This window comes from Ambystoma mexicanum, chromosome 13 (assembly GCF_040938575.1).
Source record: "Ambystoma mexicanum isolate Mex_15411 chromosome 13, UKY_AmexF1_1, whole genome shotgun sequence".
Classification (NCBI taxonomy): Eukaryota; Metazoa; Chordata; class Amphibia; order Caudata; family Ambystomatidae; genus Ambystoma; species Ambystoma mexicanum.
In genome coordinates, this window is record NC_090938.1 from 755,722,642 (window position 1) to 755,739,736 (window position 17,095).

The 17,095-nt window shown below is 48.6% G+C and overlaps 1 protein-coding gene across 1 annotated transcript in view; it reads left to right on the plus strand.

Moving 5' to 3' along the window:
* The window catches only part of AIF1 (allograft inflammatory factor 1), a 147,112-nt gene that overhangs the window by 112,242 nt on the left and 17,775 nt on the right, over nucleotides 1–17,095 (plus strand). The window contains exons 3-4 of the mRNA XM_069635069.1: nucleotides 2,028–2,094; nucleotides 5,951–5,992. Coding sequence (XP_069491170.1) covers nucleotides 2,028–2,094; nucleotides 5,951–5,992 — 109 coding nt within the window. The remainder of the gene's footprint in view (nucleotides 1–2,027; nucleotides 2,095–5,950; nucleotides 5,993–17,095) is intronic.

Genomic DNA, 17,095 nt, shown 5'->3' on the forward strand with positions numbered 1-17,095 from the left:
CTTATGCAGGTTGCCCAAAGTATGTGCTATCTGCTCCCAGGTAGCGCAGTCTCAGTAAATCCAGGAATGCTTGTAGAATGTGCCCACTTTCCCCCAGGATTCCCCTTTATTTTTCCCTTCTTTAATAGTGCTTTTTGAGTTGTACCGTTTTACACTTTTGCTATGTTAAGAGTTTTGCATTAAGGCGCTATATAAATGCCAAATAAATACAAATTACTGATAGATACAGATGTGCTACCCAGTGGTGACAGTGGTTGGCAATCATCTGGGGTCAGGGGTGAACAGCACTTTAAAACTGGTGCTCCCTCTTGGGGAAGGTGATGGTTTTCAAGGGCAGCCTTGAAGCCAGTCACTGTTGGCACTGCGTGTCAGCCGGAGTGATGTCCTTAGCGAGAGGTGGAGCTGGAAAGGTTGAAAAAGGGCATTGATGGCAAAGATGGAGAGTTGAAAATCCTGGGGAGTCGATTGGCAGTGGCTCGGAGGGAGAGGGATGGGGGGGATTTTGGTGGGGAGGGGTGTCTAAGCTGTCCAGTTTTCTGGTAGCTGGCACTTTGATGCCAGACTTATCGGAGAGGACGATTAAGTGGGAGTATGTTTGCAGATGTGGAGAAGGTGGTATGCCGCAGAAGCGGTGGTCAAGGTGATGACTGTGGAGAGTGCCATTTCACTGTCCAAATGAACATCATCCTTTTGGGCAGAGCAGGAAGGGATAGGGAAATCTGCACTAAGAAGAGTGGATGAACATGTATGGGTGCAGTGCTGAGGATTAAATTGAGATTCTTGGCGGGAATAAGCATTAGCCGGAGAATTGTAGCACAGCACCTGGTAGCAGGGGACAGACCACTGAAGCTTGTAGGGAAATGAGAATGATTTAGTGTCATCAACAAAAGAGTTGGCAGATGGAAAGCAAATAGGAGATGATGTGGCAGGCGAAGCTTCTATTTAGGAGGAAGATAGGCGGGGGGTGGCATAGTTGGGACAATGGGAGGAACCCTTCCTGGTAGCGATGGGAATGCATTCACTGTGCTTTCCTCTTTAAGGTTTGTTGTGGTCACTTGTTCCTTTTTCCAACCTGTAGCTGTCCTTTGCCTAAACAAACAAGCCTTGGCAATGCCAACAGTTTGGTCGTTTGTGCAGGCACGGGAAAGGCACTTGCCAGGCACAGCCATAGTGGTATTAACTGACCATAGCGGGGGCAAAATGGTGCGAGCACGTGGACATCTAACAGCAGTGCCTGGCAAATGCTGAATACTCATACACAAGCCAAAACTGTTGGCTTTGCCAATGCTTATTTTTAACAGGATTTCAGTGAAGGGTGCCCAGATTGCTTATGCATAGATTGGCTGAAGGTAGACCTGGTTAAGACAATTTTATTACACCAATAGGTCGTTTAAACTCCAATTAAGTCATGAACTTTGAGAAGACTGCTTTGAGAAAACATTGGTAGGCACTTCGAGTGACAAGTTACATGGTAAGGCTTGATTAAATGGAGCTCAAAGAGTTATCATGAGCAGATGTTTTGGGCAGGCAGGAACTGGGTGGGAATGGCCACAGGGATTAACATGGCCATGGGCAGTCAATGGGTGGGCAAATAACCCAACACCTGCAAGCTGTTTGCCCCTCCTCATATGCCTTTTCTCCCCATCTGTACTCTAATGCAATAGTTTCGGCTTATAGGCGGGCTGTTTATGCTGCAGCAAGGAAGAAACTGGAGGGCCAGAAAAACTTCCCATCAGGCAGGGTCTTTTAAAATCGGGGCCTCCAGAGCTACCCCTAGCTTCCTACAAGGGCCCTTTCTGCCTTGGAGGGCACTTTAGTTGTCTCTCCTCTTCCCTGCCCCCACCACACCCATCGGGAGGTTTATTGCCCGTGCCTCCTCCTGGCCAGCTGCAGAGGCTTTGCTGCGCTAGTCGTGTGCTACTCCTAGCTGAATGCTCAGTGTTGCTGTCCTCCCACTGGCTTGACGTGAGCTTCATCCCCACCTCTTGCATTCCACTGTAACGGAATCCCTTCTCTTCTGCTGACAGGTCTTCATGGATGACCCAAAATACAACACGGATGAAGACCTTGAGGAGAAGTTGCAGCTTTTCAAAAGTGAGTAAAAGCATGTTACCGGTGGCCGGATGTGTGGGAGGAAGGATTAGATGCGGAAGTTGTCAGAATGGCAACGTCATTTCCGTCCTTCGGGACTTTTGTCTATAATTTCTAGGATGGCGCTGGTTTTTCAAATTTCTTTCCTGGCTTTGCATTTGCTTAATTCGGGTCATCCAATGTTCTTCTTTATCTGATGTAGTTTATATTATGTACGCATCTTGCCCCATTCATTTCTTAAACTGTCTTTTCTTTTTTTTTCAATGGCAGCAACATTACTATGCAATTTGTGGAAACATATTTGAGGCCAGGGTTAAGCCTACTTGAGTTCCTTGTTAGTGGCGGTAGACAAATTGTGAAACATAAACAGGGGAACCAGCTTGGAACCAGAAAAAGGTTTCACGTGGGACAACCGGGGTGCAGTGGAAGGGCCCTTGCGTACACCAGCTGGCTGGGTAGACCCTTAATTTCTTTATCTCAAGTTTGGTTAATAGTTGGCACGAGGGACGGGAATGATTATCCAACCCTACTTGCTGTCCACGCCATATAAACGGGCCCTTAATCCTAATCAACCTCTGTCTGGGTCCCGGCAGCATGAGAACAATTGGGACTTTGGTCTCTCACTGTCAGGTTTTGGGATATGAAATCGCACCTCTGTCTCGTCTTCACACAGCTGGTGGGCAACCCTGGTCCCCAGATCGTCTCTGGGTTCCGTGGACTTTGTCACAGAGCTGAATTGTTGCCTGTCTGCTGGAGTTTTTTTTCATCTGTTGTGAAATCGCTTCCAGTACAATGTCAGCCAACAGGCTTTCATTGTGTCTAGCCAAAAAAGAGAGGTCGAAACCAGAATTACTGAAGCCTGCTGGAGGACCACGAAAGTCTGACTGCAACTATGTGTAAACCATGTGCATTTTCACATTTGCATCTCGCTCTGCCTGGTACGGCCTGAAAAAAGTGTGATTCCAGATTTTCTGGATCCATAGAGCGCCCTTCATGGATCTCTCTCTCAGTCGCCTCCCTCTCTCACTCTCACTCGCTCTCTGGAACCCCATCTTCTGTGTCTGAGGACGACTTCCATTCTTCACCCTGCAATATCGGATTTACAGATGAGGGCCTCCATGGATAGATAACGCATATGTAGTCCAACCCCGGATCTATTATAGGGTGGCAGAAACGTCAGCAGGCTAAACAAGTGCTCCTCCTTACCAGCTGCTCCCCTGAACTACGCGAGACACTTGAGAATATCCCCACTCCTCACCCAAGGTACCATGCTCTCCTGCAAGACTTGGGCAGACGTCTTAACCACGGAAAACGACAATAGCACTGGTTAGGAGTTTACTGGGTGCGATTCGTCTCCTTCATTTCAGATCTGTGTTATTTCTGCCAATCTCCATGTTTTGTGGACTTTGTGAATTACGCCGATTGAAATTGTCATTTTAAGCATATACTGTATCCAAAGAACCGATCCCTCTGTCCCCATTCTGAAACGGGGACCGGTCTAGTAAAGTTGTCTTGACTTTCTCTAGGCCTCTGTTTGGGGTTCCAAAAGAATCCATTTACATGTCCCAGGAGCAATGGGTAATTTCACGGAGACTTGCGTAGCATGAAAGGACGACTGCATGTAAAACTATATTTGCTTATTAATTCAAGAGCATGGGATTAAGGGTGTACAATACTCTGGCATTTTATGCATGATCACTCGCTAAAGTAATCAGCTGTTCTCATTATCACATATTTGGACAACATTGTCATAACCAGGCAGATGCGTCATCCGCATGTGAGAGAATCTACCAGGAAAGACAGTACGTCTTCATTTGGAGAGGCGTGGTATTCATTCAAGCTCGGAGCAATTGGTAAGCCTTTTCTCAAGAATTTGAAAGAAGTGCACTGTTTTATTTAGGTGTCCACTCTTCTTCTGAATATTAGGGTCTTAAATTGAGGCCACGCGCATCATGATCCATAAAGAACCTGTAAACCCCAGGAAGACTTCCTAAAAAAAACACACATCCCCAGTGAGTATTGCAGTTCCATTGTATCCGGGGAAAACGTAAAGCCTTGGAAAGATGTAGTCTTACTGAAGGCAGGTGGCTGGCATTTATTTGTTTGCATTTGTAAGGCGCTTATACATCAAGTAAATTGTGTTTCAAAGCACCCACAGGGCAACAGGGAGGAAACATGGAAAAGCAAATCAAATATAACAATGAAGAAAGAGGCGGACCTACTAGGCCTTGTGAGCATTCAGAACGTGCAAGTGGAGAGAGAGAGAGAGAGAGAGAGAGAGAGAGAGAGAGAGAGAGAGAGAGACACAACTATCCAAGACTCTCCATGAATGTGTTTTTTGGTTAGTGCCCCGCACCCTGTGTGCTTTTCCAGCATGGGCTCTAATGTTTTAATGCTGCATGGGGATATCTAACGAGGGTTCAGGCCTGCCTCCTACTAGCATTAATCTGATGGGCGGGGTCCGCCCAGCTTGCCAGTGTACATCTCATCCTGTGTGCCGAATACATGTGTCTGATGCATGATCTCTGTTCATCATAGACTCCCCGCAGTGCTGCTCCCAAGAACACCCACGTTGCTCTGCCCGGAATGAATTTTCTGTGGTTCATCTCATAATAACTTCACCTCATTTGTACTCGCATTGAGTTACACAACATTGTGCTAAACCCACCTTTTACTCAATTTAGTTTAATATAAATCTTCCGCAGCTCCATTCACCGTGAACGTCTCACAATTAGGCTTTTCCCTAAGTCGTCCTGATGTCAATTCCTGGCCTCTCTATTGATACATTATTTCCTAGAAATCTGTAAAACATGAATCTCCCCCCCCCCCAAGTTTCTCTCACTACAAAGGACCCCTTCAATTCTCCTCACTTTCAATATCAAACAAATTTGCTCATACTGCGTACGGAAATTGCCATCAGCATACATTTCCCACAGTTCCTTTCACCGTGCACTGTGTCCCATCTTCTTCGCTATGGATTGCATATGCTTCTGTGCATCAGATATTTCCCACAATTAGTCGCCTTGAAGAGTTTTTGAGATGTCCGATCATTGTGAATTTTCTACAGGTCTGCTTAGAATGCTTTGTTCACAAATACATTGCGCTTCATCTAAACATGGTATTTACCACCCTTCAACGCATACTGGGTCTTTTACAAACTTTGGATAACAAAGAATTTCCCCCAGTTCTCTTCATTGGTGAAGGATGACATTTTCTATCCGATGTGGGTCTCTGAGGACCACTCGTGGTCTCTCTTTGCAGATAGAAACATGGCCTGCTTGTCCCTTTTGTCGTTTTGACGCTCTAGCATAAGTCGAGAGACTGGGGTAGTGACAATTAAGCAGGCCTTGTCGGGAAAGACCGAAGGCTCCCAAGATTGAGGCATTGAAGATGATAGAAGACTAGGCTCAGTGAAGACTCAGAAGGAAAAGTCCTAACTGGGGACCAACAGGAGCTCAACGCGTTAAAAGGCAAACAGAACAGTGACGCGTCGCCAGTTTGACAATTTAGCTCATCCTGGATTGTGTACAGTTTCATTGGGCATGTATTTTATTTCCACAATGATCCTGTCGGGCGTACATTCTCCCAACAATTGTGCTTGCATTAAAATTCCTCCTCAAAGTTGTTTTGACATGTTGTCCTCTCACTTGCTCCCTCCTTCTCCAATTACTTTGTTCATCTCTGCCTTGCCCTCCCATTCCGCCTTGTTTGCAAACAGACCTCTGTCCTTTGTTGCTATTGAAAAGCTACATATGTGTTACTCTAGCACTCTAGCAGTTTGTGCTTTACCTACTACCCTTCTTTTCCTCCCCCCACTGCCTATTGGTCTATTTGATCGCATCTTGCTCTTGTTTTTCAGAGAAGTTTATGGATTTCGACCTTGATGATCATGGAGATATTGGTAAGTTGTGACTGGACGACAAGCATCGAACAGTAAGCAAAGGGAAACCTATCTAAACTGCGACGTAAAGGCTTCTCTGCCTAGAAAGATACTTTATGAAACAACCCAATGCACACCTGATGTTGGACCGACAGGTAGGAGTGTGGTCAGGGAGACTTAACTATCACTGCAATCTCATCTTTTGAGTGGTTTTTGGTCTTGGATGTCAACAGTGGCTAAGTGTGGCTGATCGGCCTCCCTGTGGAATGGTCTTTAACCACAATGACAAATCAGACTTCATACTTACTAGAATTAGCGATTTCCCCTAGTATCTCTGTGACGTTTATGAAAGATCCCTCTATGGTGTGTAGACTGGCTCCCCAAAAGAGGAAAAGCCTTAAGGTGGACTTTCAGAATTCAGAAGGGATTTGAGGCGCTCATGAAGCACCTGTTCAGTGCTCCTCCCTGTGACAAGTCGACCCCAGGCCCACTCAAAGGCATGCTAGCACACCTCAGCATCCTTTGATCTGCTTCTGCCCTCCAAGGTGGATGCCGGTGAAGAGGGCTAGCATTCATGACACAGGATAGGTGAAGTTATTTGTATCCATGCTTCATCGCAGAGTGTTTGAGAACGTCTCCTCTATGGGGCTGTGCCTGTAGAAACTCCACAACAAGGAGAGTGTTCTCTGGTAAGGAACACAAAGCTACTAACTCTACTCACACCACTCCCTGGGCTGTTGGGTGAGTTGCGCTGACCCATCCCCATCTGCAGTGCTTCTTCTGGATTGAAGCTCACTATAGTAAGGGGGTGCTCGGCTTAGAAACTCAATGACCCAGAGTAGATGCAAACCCTCTATGGGACTCCTGCCTTGGAGCACTACATACCTACTAGAGGACTCCACCCACAACCACAGAGCGGTTGACTCAAGCACAGAGCTCTTAACTCTATCATCCAGACACAATACTTCTACCGGGTCTCTCCAAGTTCAGAAACCCCCAGCAGGCAAAGAACACACGTCCACCAACCCTGGGACAGCTGCCAGCACCTAGAGGCTGTTTAAATGGCAGCTGTTGCTCTTTAGAAATACATGGATACATATGTTTTGTTGTAAAATGCATGCTGACTAAACATTTATTGCCAAAGTTGATTAATTTAAAATGTGTATATGCTCTTTGCTTTTATGCAGGGTGGTGGAGGGGTTGTATCCTTATACCTGCCCTGGACGTCCCCTCTCACCCACCCCATGGATTCCTAACCCTGTTCCCAATAACCTGTGCTTCCTTTTTTCCTTCAATTTGGATTATGAAAATGTAAGGTATCGTCCAGTGTAAAGGAAGCTATGCTCCTTTTAGGTCTTTATTGATTTTTTCATGGCCATAAAACCCAAATAAAACCGGCATTACCTAGCATCAACTTATGGAACAGGACAGGCACATGGAGCTACATGTTGTGGCACAGGGTAAGCACATATACCCAATTGGGGTCCTCAAAAATGCTGCACACAACTTTAGGAAAACAAAGCAGATTTTAATTAACACACAGCAGTTCCCTGTTTGGGTTAAGCTCAAGGTAAAAACAGTATCCTCCGTCTCGATGGTATCCTCCCTGATCCAGCAGAAGTTCCTGGGTTTCTGCCACGAGCTGTGAGAAGTAGCGCAGTTTCTCTCCTGGGTTTAAGGCATTCCTGTGCCTTGTGTTCACCTTAACATCTCCCATTCCTGGGGTTGAGGGGTTCTTGCTGCTTGTGATAACTCCCTCTATGTCTCCTTGTTCTTGGATCATGATTCCCGGGTTTAAGGGGTTTGACATTCTTCTTCAATAAGATGGTCCTCTCAAGTCTCTCATCCACTTCCCGCACTCTGGGTCCTACCTCCAGTATTCTCCACCACCTCACTTCTCCTGATTCTCCTCACCACCAAGCCATGTGTTCATATTTCCTCCTACCGTTGGCTTGGTCCCTGTCCTCTAACCCCTGGCTTGGACAAGATGTTTAGATGCAAATTCTTAGCACCCTCTTCCAAATGTCACCCAACTTCCACCTTTTAATTTTCACTGACCTCCTCCAGATGTTTCCCAACCATCTGTTGGCAATTCTCACCCCCCTCCTCCAAGACTTGACAAAAACTTCCTTGTGATGACTTAGCACCCCCTTTCATCTCCAACTCCCTCCCAAATCAGTTGTTCTCCAACTACCTCCAAACTCCTGCCTTCCCAACAACCTCTAGCCATTGGCTCTCCCCAGCTCCTTCTCAAAACACCAACACAGATTGTCTGAGGTTTTGGGCTTATAGAGCCGTACGTATCCTCCCCAGGGGATGGGCGCCCTGTGAGGATCATCTGTGTTGGTGTCTGAGTGAGGGGCTGTGATTGGCTAACACATGGTGATGCACCCGTGAGTTTGGGGCTGGTCTAAGTCTTTAAAGAGCTTGTGGTCATTTTCAAATTGAGGCTCTCCTCTGGTGCTGCCCTGGGCCCCTCGTGGTGTTTCTGTATCATCTTGACCATTTAGTATTTTGACAAACTATAGGGTATTTCACAACCCAGTCCCTGGGCATCCCGTACTCTGGTGGCAAAGGAAAGGCCATTGCTTTCGGATCCCGACCCTGGGGGTGGACAAGCGAGGGAGGATCACATGGGTAGGGGTTCCCGGGTGAGTGAGGGAGAAGCACCCAGTGGTGAGACATGGTACCCCCCTTTTTCCACAACCAATATAACCCTTATCCCTGATTATTTTATGGGAAACTACAACTCCCATAATTCCTCCCCACGTTGTCTTAACAACAGTACTGCACCGAGGAAGATGAGGAATGAGGCCAGAAGATTACCTCCCCTGACTTGCATTGGCCCTGTCACTGTAATGAGGCCAGGCAGAGTCAGGCACGTAGATCTAACAATGTATACCTGCCACTTATTAACACTCCCTGTTAAGATAAAAGGTGGTGCACACAGGCACACTTGGAGTGAGGCTGGGTACGAGAAGGAACAGCTCTTCAGAGGATGATGGGAATCAGGCTGTGGAAGGCCATCAGGCTGATCAACAGTTGCGGCGATCAAGAGAAAGCCAGACAATATTTCCATGCTTTTGGGAAGTCGTGAGCGTTCAAGAGCAAAGCCGAGTGAGCAGAGGAAAGAAACCTTCAAGTTGCCAGAAAGCAGCCGGCGGCCCTCTGGGTGAACGGCAGAGTTGGGGAGGAGCGGAGGAGGCGTTGGTAACGACCTTGAGCTGCAGGAAAAATATTAAAGAATTCCAATTAACACGACCGATGAGTTATCGAAGGGATCAAAAGTCTGGTTGATGTTAAAGGGAGAGTGACTGTAATTTCAAACTTGAAGGTTGCGCGGGTGCCGATAATACGGGAGTGTAGAGGACAATTGTTGAAAGGAAAGGATACAAAGTAACAGTAGTTCTGCGAGGTGAAGTTGCACATTCGAAAGTCTCTGTGAAATGTTATGAGTTTTGAAAGATATTATGGTGGCGATCAAAGGAAAGAAAGTAACTGCGATGAAGAAGGTTGAATAAGAGGAAAGTGAAATATGTGAACTGTGAATATTCCAAAATATAAGAAATTTGGAAAAGGCCAAGAAGGCAAGCTAAAGAGATTAAGAACTACAAGTACCAAGAAGCATTGGTGCTGCAAGAGAAGATTGTGAATTGAAGGATTGTTGAAAGAGAGGTGAAAGCGGTTATGCAGAGGTCTATGTGAATTCCAGTTTCGCAAGTCTTCGACACTGAAAAGATACTTAAGATAAAAAGTGGGGATGGGAACCCTCATGAAGGAGAGACAGGCTTGCGCCTGGCAGACGGAAGCCTGTGCAGAACTGTGAGAAATTGAGATAGTGAATGTGAACTGAATATTGATGGCAAGGCAGGCAAAGGCCAAATATGAGATTGAACTACCAGAAGTTTGAAGCCTAAGACTGAATTGTTGAATTGTACCAGTAAGCCAAAGTGTGCAAGACTGATGGTATGATGTCATCCACATATCCTTTGTTTTTTAAGAGAATCTTTAGACCCTGTGGGGTTGAACCTTGGGAAGCCATTCTGACATTTCTTTTTGAGACACTATTTTCTTTTTGTATTCCCTTAACACATTTGTCATTTTGAGAAGGAGGGCAAGGTTGGGTTTTCTTACTATAGGCCTTTTTATTTTGACCAGACTGACTTGAGCGCATTTGTTATTTGTTTAATGGTTGAGATTACTCCCATTTTGGAGTTAGGGCCAGTTAGGAATTCTACCAACCCAACAAAATTATTAAAGGTTTTTGAAACTTGTATCCATTCTGTCTGTGTCTACTGCTCAATACCATGCCTTCCTCACATAATGCATTTCTTCTCTGTGTAGCTCTGTTGTTTAGGTGAGTTCACTATAGGTATTGCCCGGGCTGGTGCCGTTTCCCTGATGGAGATGAACTTTGTGGTGCTAGGGAGGTATGGGCAATGTGTCAAATTCTACCACAGACTTGCAGGGTGCGTGCCGCGTGAAGCTGAAATGCATCTCTGCGGCTGGTACGGGTTCACTGGGTGAGTGTTGGAGAAAAGCAAAGTGGGTCACTGACATTGGGGTGGAGCAAGTGCCAAAGTCATATGAGGTGTCTTTCTGATACCAGTGAGGAATGGCGTCATGAAATTGGCTTTATTATGTGAGCAGTGGGGAAAGTTCTAATGGGTCCCTAATGTCAGAACGTATGTTTACTTTCCGCAACAAAGGGATACTTTACCTTTGCTGCAAAGATTCCTTCACACTTTCTGTTCAGATTTATTAGAGGGGTAGTGGTTAAAAATTCCCCTGGGGTTGGAACTTCCTTCCTTAATAGAACAGGGCCATCAAAGTGTTTTTTATTGTCTGCTCTGAAATGTGGGACTAAATGGAGGCAGCCGGTGGATCGCCCGAAGACCATCATCCACTGGCTCATAGTGACCCTGCCCCTTGATACAACCCACTAGACATCCCCAGAGCTTTCTTGACACAGGGAAAGCACAGGCACTGCATTTCATGGCACATGGAGGCTGTTGTGATCTTAGCACGACCGCAACACCACAAGGTGCATGCTGAGTCACGTGTGTGTGGTCACGTGTAAGTGACCAAGTCAATAAAGGGGGGCGAGCAGTTTCCCGCTCGGCAGTTGCCGTAACAGTAATCCCCGGTGTCTGTGTGCCTTATTGCGGCCGGGCAGGGCCGGCTGCATCATGGCCCAGTCGGGCTGCCCTGCAGGGCACCCTCACTACGTGGGGCCAGGACCCCAGACCCCATAACATCTGGCGATGAGGGGTCTGCTAACCCATGCAGTGTTGCCGGCCCTGCGAGGGGAAAAAAAAACCCTGGTGCACCCTGGAGGGGGGAGCAGAGCCATGGGCAGAGCAGCCGGCAGGCCGCAGCATAGGAACAGCGCTCTGCCTCGGTGGCCCTCTGGCAGCGCCATCCATACCGGCCAGCACAAATACGCCCACAGGGGTGGGGCGTGTTGGGTGCACGGCTCATGCTGCACCCGTGGAAGGAAAAGGTGCCCCTGCCTGGAGGGAAGGAAGCGGCATGGCCCCGCTGATGTTGCAGGCATGAAAAAGGTAAACGCAGAGCTCCAGCGGGGCGAAGAAGCAAATTTCCGACACACACAGAGATGCAGCATGCAGCCCAGCCGCAGGAAGTAAATAGAGCTCCAGGCTCGGGGAGTGTGCGGCGCAGCCTAGTCCACCATGCCCCGAGGAAAGAAAAAAGAAAAACAAAATTGTCGAATTCTCCCGCCTAAGGGAGAGAGTGCGTCATGCGCAGAGAAGATGGAATGTTCCCGCCTGAGGGAACAGAGTTGGTGATGAGGAACGTCGAGGACACCACAGGGATATAAAGCTCCAGCCTTGGGGAGTGAGAGAAGGGTGCAGCCACTCCCACACCGAGAAGAAGTAAAACAAACCAGCACAATACTCCTGCAGGAGGAAGGGAGTGAGCGGCCGGTTTGCACACCACCAGCAAGGAAAAGGACATCTCCTGCCTGGGGGAGAGAGTGCAGCCTGGATAGGACGTGCTCTATGAGAAACAAAATTGTACATTAAAGTGGCTAATGCTGCTGCCTGGGGAGGATAGCAGCCCACACTGCTCCATCATTGGGACACACTCCTCCCTGGGGGGAGAAGAGCAGCCAATGCTAATCCACCTAAAGGACATACTCCTGCATGGGGGAGACTGACTTGTGTACCCCTTCCTGGGGGCGAGTGAGGTGGCCCATGCCACCACAAAAGCTGGAACTGCTGCCTGGGGCAGAACCGGTGGCCCATGCTGCCACAGGGATGATTGGACTCCTTCCTGGGGGAGGGCAAGCGGGCCATGCCGCTACACTACAATGACTGGTGGTACTCCTGCCTGGGGGAGAACTGGTGGCCCAAACAGAGGCTGCGCTACAGGCCCATGCCAGGCACAAAAGCCAGAGGAGCACCCTGGCCCACTGGACCCTCAAAGAAGGTGCTCCTGTCAGGGAGAGAGGTGCACCGCCTCTCGAAGCAGGCACTCCCGTACAGGGGAAAGGTGCGCCACCTCTCGAAGCAGGCGCTCCTGTCGGAGGCAGAGGGCACCTCCACAAACAAGGCACTCCCGTCAGTGGGAGGGGTGCGTTGCCTAAAGCAGCTCCTACCTGGGGGAGAGGCCTAGGGGAAGCGGTGCGGCTCAGCAAGTGCCGGCACCACAGTGCCTTTTGCAGGAAGCCATCACTGTGATCCTGCCTATCCTTGCAGCCAATGGGCCATAAGCAAGTTATGCATTCGTACACGTGCCCAACACTCAACTGGAGAAGAGCGGCGCGGTAAGAACCATTGCTGCAGTGACTGTACCCCAGAACCCATGACAGTGAGTGAACACTCCTGCCTGGAAGCAAGCCTGCAGATGGCACAACACACCATCTGGCACCTAAGCACCACGAATCCCTGCCACAACACTGGCATGACCATGGCTCTCCCCGAGGAGAGTGCTCGTGCGGTCAGGCAAAAGGTGAGCACGAAGGAGAGCCTGGACGAAAAGGCTTCTGTCAGCCCCTGCCTGGGAAGAGTGGCACGGCACCAACTGACGCTGCCAAGACTTCACGCAAGCCACCACAGTGACTCTGCCTATCCTTACGGCCGACTTGCCAGGAGTGGGTCATGAAGCAGGGTACGTCCCCACCACCACCAACACCAGAGAGCAGTGCGACAAGCTCTGCGCCGCAGTGGCCCCACACCAGAGATGAGCCAGAAAGGTCTCCCACCAGGGGGAGATGACATGTGGACAACAGCCTTAGCCAAGCCGTGGCTCTCCCTGAAGAGAGTGCTCATGCGGCCAGGCAGAAGGCAAGCTAGGAAGAACTCCTGACTGGGGGAGTCTGGCCACGGCGCGCCCGTTGTCGCTGCCATACCAACAAAAGTGCAAGGTAACAAGAAGAGGGAAGAGCTGAGTACCGTTCAGCCTCAGTCGCTGTACGCGAGGGGGAATCTCAACAGGAAGGGATTCCCGCCACGGCAGTAGCAAGGAAGAACGCCTGCCTAAAGGGGGAACCTGGGTATGGCCCTGCTTGCGACCGTTCAGTGGTTCCTAAACCTGGTGAGCGACGTCAGGAGAGTGTCCTCCCCTTACCCCTATGCACATGGTGGAGAGAGGGGCCCGAGAGACTAAAGACTGCGGTCTGCCACAAGGGCAGAAAGACCACCCAGGCCCGCTGGAGGATCATCCTAAAGAGACCTGCTGGCAAGACGACAGCCGATGTGGCCCCCAGTATCCCCAGGCATGGCTTTGCCAGCTAGTGAAGCACTTTCCTTTATGGGCGAGCAGAAACAGAGGGACTGCCCTGTGAATATCTGCTGATGTTGCCCCGGTACCCCTGGCGTGGCTTTTCCGGCCAGTCGGGCGATCCCGACTTGTATTGATATTAGAATAATACAGCTTTAAGAAGTATGTTCCAGAGGTGTGCCACCCACCAATGCATATATGTGTATCACAATGCTTCCTAACGACCCACGAGGTCAGAGCCAACTCTGTAGTAGTGAAAACACATCCCATCTTAAATGTTAATCATTTGTTTGTCTTTACCCTTGGCATGGGATGCTGTGATCTCAGCACGACACCACGAGGTGTGCCGAGTCAAGTGTGTGTGGTCATGTGTAAGGGACCAAGTCAATAAAGGGGGCGAGCGGTTTCCCGCTCGGCAGTTGCCGTAACAGTAATCCCTGGTAGCTGTGTGCCTAATTGCAGCTGGGCAGGCCTGGCTGCGTTATGGCCCAGTCGGGCCGCCCTGCATCGCACGTCACCCTCACTACGGTGGGGCCGGTACCCCCAGCCCCATAAAAAAGGCATAGATGTATAAAAAACATGAACTTTTAAAATGTGCTAAATCCCCTTTGGGGATTGCGCTGGCCGAAACGTTTTAGTTTGGTTAAGGAGACCTCTGTTAGAGAATTCATTCCACACTGATTAAACAAATGAATTCATGGCAAGTTGGGTGGTGGTGACCGGGAAGGACTCCTCAAGTCAAGTGTTGTCGGTGGCACTCGCACAGCTGGAAAGTGAAACCTAAACTGAACCACTCTAGCAAAAGACCTATTTTCAAGATTCAATATTTGATTGAAACTTCAAGTAGTCTGGAAAGTTTTCCCTTGCCTTATGATGAAGCGGCTGCAGGGTCATTGTGGGGTGGAGGTTTTGTGCTGTGCTTTTATATCAAGCAGTTTGTTGTATGCAGCCCTAGCAGCACAAAACTAAGATTCGCCCTTCAGCTTCTAGGGGACCCCCTCTTTGTGCAAATGACTAATATCTTCGAAGGGATGGACCTTAACGATTCCATCCTCTGAAGGCTTCTGCTTGTGCCGGTTGTTGGGCGAGATCATTGGTCAGAGGTGCTGTACTGCCAAAAGATACTATTCAAGGCTCCACTCCCCCCTCCCCCCACAATCTTCCATGTCATGATCCTTCATTGGATGTAATTTCCAGCGTGTTGCGTCTGATATGCAACAGGCCTTTGAGGCCAGTAGGAAATCCAGCCATAGGTTCAAAGATCATTCCCCTTCGAGCTTGTAGCTTTGCAGCTTGACAAAGGTGCTACACAGTGGATGGTTAACTCAAGTGAAAATCCTTATCCTGGACAACTGGAGAGACATAACAGTGTAACCTTCTTTTCCACAGTTGACCAATGGGAAAGGCTTGCTCAGCCTATGCCCAGTTAGCCATTGGATTGACGAAGAACCAGAACTTCTTTGCTCTGCCGATTTGGGAAGAGGCCACAGCTCAAAAATGCCTTTCCCTGTGAAGGGGCATGCTGATCAAATGGTGGTCCTCTGCACTCCCTATTCCCAACTGGTGAGTTAAAGGGACCACAAAGAAAATGAGCTGCCCAAAGGGATCATACTAAAGAATGTGGCCATGTTTCGCTCCATTGTTTCTATGGACCCCCAATCTTTTTGCTTTTGTTGTTGAACCTGTCCTGACTTTTTACAGGGAAGAGAAGCCTTCAGCTTGATTGCCCTGCCTTTTGCTCATTTGTTATGGGGAAACTATGTGCCTAAAGTCAAGATGGTGGGAGCAATTCTATTTTTTCCATGTTTGTGTCATTTCTAGTGTGCACATTCATGTTTATCGCATATGGCTACTAAACTTGGCTAGTACCGTAAATGGCCATGCCACGAGATGTTGGCTAGTTCTTTGGCCATATTGATGTTTGGCCTTCTTCCTACCTTCCAGGTCAGGATATACCACAAAAGGTCATGCACTTGCCTGGGAAAGCTGCAACTTCCACAGGCTAGTGTTAGGCAAGATGTCTCTTTACTGCACATTTCCTTCCATTTCTATGGACCCCAAAACATTTTGCTTTTATATTTGTATCTGACCTCTTCTTTTTACAGTGCAGTGAGCCTTAAGCTTCACTACACTGGCTTTTGCTAATATGTTATGGGGAAACTGACATGTCCTTCAGACAGTTCGTACTGGGAAACATTGTTTCCCTTAGTCCAGTTACTTTGTTGCTAGTTTTAACAACGTGTTATCACTTGTGATAACTTTTTTTTATCATTGTACAATGCATCTTGCAATGCAGAACAATGGGGTACACTTTTTGTTTTGCCCTAGGCCAACACTCAGAGGATTTCTGGTTACTCTAAGTGTGCTAAATGGACAAGCTGGTGGCAGCAGTGACTTTTTACCATTTATTGGTGCATTTCCTTTTTTTTAGCCTTACTGCGTTTATCGCTTTTGGCTATTAACTGTGGGTAGTGGTCAAACATGGCCATGCCACGAGATTCTTTGTTTCTCCTTAGGCCATCTTGTCTTTTAGCCTTCTTCCTACCATGTGAGGCCAGGAAAATAATGTGGAATTCCAGTGCACAGGAAATCAGGGGCTTTTGGCGTGCTACTGGCGGGCTATGTGTATTTGCTGCCAGGACGAGGGCTGGGGCTGTGTGGTCCCAATCCACAAACTGGCACTGTGTCTGAGTGGTATGCATGAGTTTTGCCGCCAGTGGTTCTGATTGGACTACTGCTGGGGTATGTGTCTGTGGGCAAGACCTGTCATTGACTAGTGGGGGCTGCTGCTCTTACCTGGATTTTAGGATAAGAAGAGGACCCCTGCACCCTCTTTGGAGATATCCTGGAAGAAACGGAAGAAGCCAAGACTCCTGTCCAGCTACAAGACTTGTGAGGAGACTGTGGGCCTGTCGGAAGAAGGCTTGGCGACCAACTTCTGCTGCTGCCCTGGTAGAGCCCTATCCTGTGGAAGATCTCCAGCAGTCCTGCGAAAGAGCTGCGACCCTTGGAGTGTAGGGAGCATCCATTCTCGACGTCAGCTCGAAGTCCTACGAAGAAGAGCCTTCAGAAGTGCCCCAGGACCACCCTGTGGCTCACCAGCTCTGAGTTTGGGCTACCGTGCTGCAGACGCCGCCGTTCCGAGTTGAGGCCTGGAACCTAGGGGATCCTCATCTTGTGCAACACACCTTACCTCTGCAGAATTTCGTGGACCTAGCGTCAAGTGGACCCGAGATAAGAAGGAAAGTCTGACTGCGACATGTGAATTCCTTTGAGTTGTCGTGCATTGGTGGCCGTCATCCGAAACTTCTTTCCTGCACCCATTCCTGTCCAGAGAGGGGTCCTGCATCTATTTCCAGTGCCTCCTTCAACTGGCAT